The sequence below is a fragment of the Bison bison genome, unplaced genomic scaffold (assembly GCF_000754665.1).
Source record: "Bison bison bison isolate TAMUID 2011002044 unplaced genomic scaffold, Bison_UMD1.0 scf7180017862555, whole genome shotgun sequence".
Taxonomy (NCBI): domain Eukaryota; kingdom Metazoa; phylum Chordata; class Mammalia; order Artiodactyla; family Bovidae; genus Bison; species Bison bison.
In genome coordinates, this window is record NW_011493127.1 from 14,392 (window position 1) to 15,791 (window position 1,400).

At 35.8% G+C, this 1,400-nt stretch overlaps 1 protein-coding gene across 1 annotated transcript in view; it reads right to left on the reverse strand.

Moving 5' to 3' along the window:
• The window catches only part of LOC104983414 (T-complex protein 11 X-linked protein 2-like), a gene marked incomplete at its 3' end in the record, with an annotated part of 8,987 nt that extends 8,194 nt beyond the window's left edge, over nt 1–793 (reverse strand). Inside the window, exons 1-2 of the mRNA XM_010832859.1 lie at nt 769–793; nt 247–308 (exon numbers count right to left, since the gene is read on the reverse strand). Coding sequence (XP_010831161.1) covers nt 247–308; nt 769–793 — 87 coding nt within the window. The remainder of the gene's footprint in view (nt 1–246; nt 309–768) is intronic.
• Nucleotides 794–1,400: the final 607 nt, after the last annotated feature.

Genomic DNA, 1,400 nt, shown 5'->3' on the forward strand with positions numbered 1-1,400 from the left:
GGCCTTCTTGTCTCTTCTTGCTATTCTCTGGAACTCTGCATTCAGTTGGGTATATCTTTCCCTTTCTCCTTTGGCTTTCTCTTCTCTTCTTTCTTCAGCATTTGTAAAGTCTCCCCAGACAACCATTTTGCCATCTTGCATTTTTTTCTTTGGGGTGGTTTTGGTCCCTGTCTCCTATACAATTTTATGAACCCTAGACCACCTGAAAAGCACCTATTCATATCTAAAAACTCAACTCAACATTACCTCATCAGGAAGGTTTCCCAAACCCTCCTCGGCAGCTAAGCAGGAATAAGGAACTCCATATACTAGATGTGAGAGAACTTATCACTGCACAGGAACTATGTACTATTTGACTATCTCACCTACAGAAGCTATGTAATGGCAAAGCCAGCATCATACTCATCTATATGTCTCCAACATTTAACATTCAGCCTTCCACCTAGGACATGCTCAATAAATGTTTGTAGAATAAATATCTGACAATGAGATTTCTCTTAGGAATCCATAACTCTAATTAGTATCACTTTATAAGTCCAAAGATAAAAGCAGTCATTAATTACCTATAGATAATAGATAACCCTCAATTGTATTTCAGTATCTTTTCTGGTATACATCTTACATTACTACACTAGAATAAGGCTGTTAATAACAAAACAATGAAGATTTATTTCTAAACAGTGAGTTGGCCAAAAAGTTCCTTTGGTTTTTAAATAAAAATACACATTTCTCATTTTCATCAACAACTTTACTGAACAACATATTCACCATTTTGTTCCACTACCTCCTCCATTTTCCGGACAATTTTATAATTTAATCTTCCCCAAACTTTTTATCTTTTTGAGCAAAGAACTAATCCAGGTTCCTTTTAAGTCTTTCAAGGAATTGAAACTTTTTCCATTCAAAGAATTTTGTGAAGACTGAAATAAGTGGACATCTGAAGGTGCAATGTCTGGTGAATACACAGATGCATCAGAACTTCCTAGTCAAACTGTAACAGTTCTTGCCTGGTCATCAAAGAAACATGCAGTCTTGCACTATTCAGATGGAAGACGATGTGTTTTCTGTTGACTAATTTTGGATGCTTTTTGTTAAGTGTTGCTTTCAATTGGTCTAAGTGGGAGCAGTACTTGTGATAAATTGTTTGGTTTTCTGGAAGGAGCTCATAATAGAGGACTCCTTTCCAATCCCACCATATATACAACATCACCTTCTTTGGATGAAGACCAGCCTTTGGTGTGCTTGGTGGTAGTTCATTTCAATTGCCCCATGATTTCTTCTAATCCACATTATTGTACAGTATCCACTTTTCATCATCTGTCACAATTTGTTTTAAAAATGGAACTTTACCTTTCTTGAAAAAATAAACCATAATATGCCAAAATGTTGCTTTTTTCTCC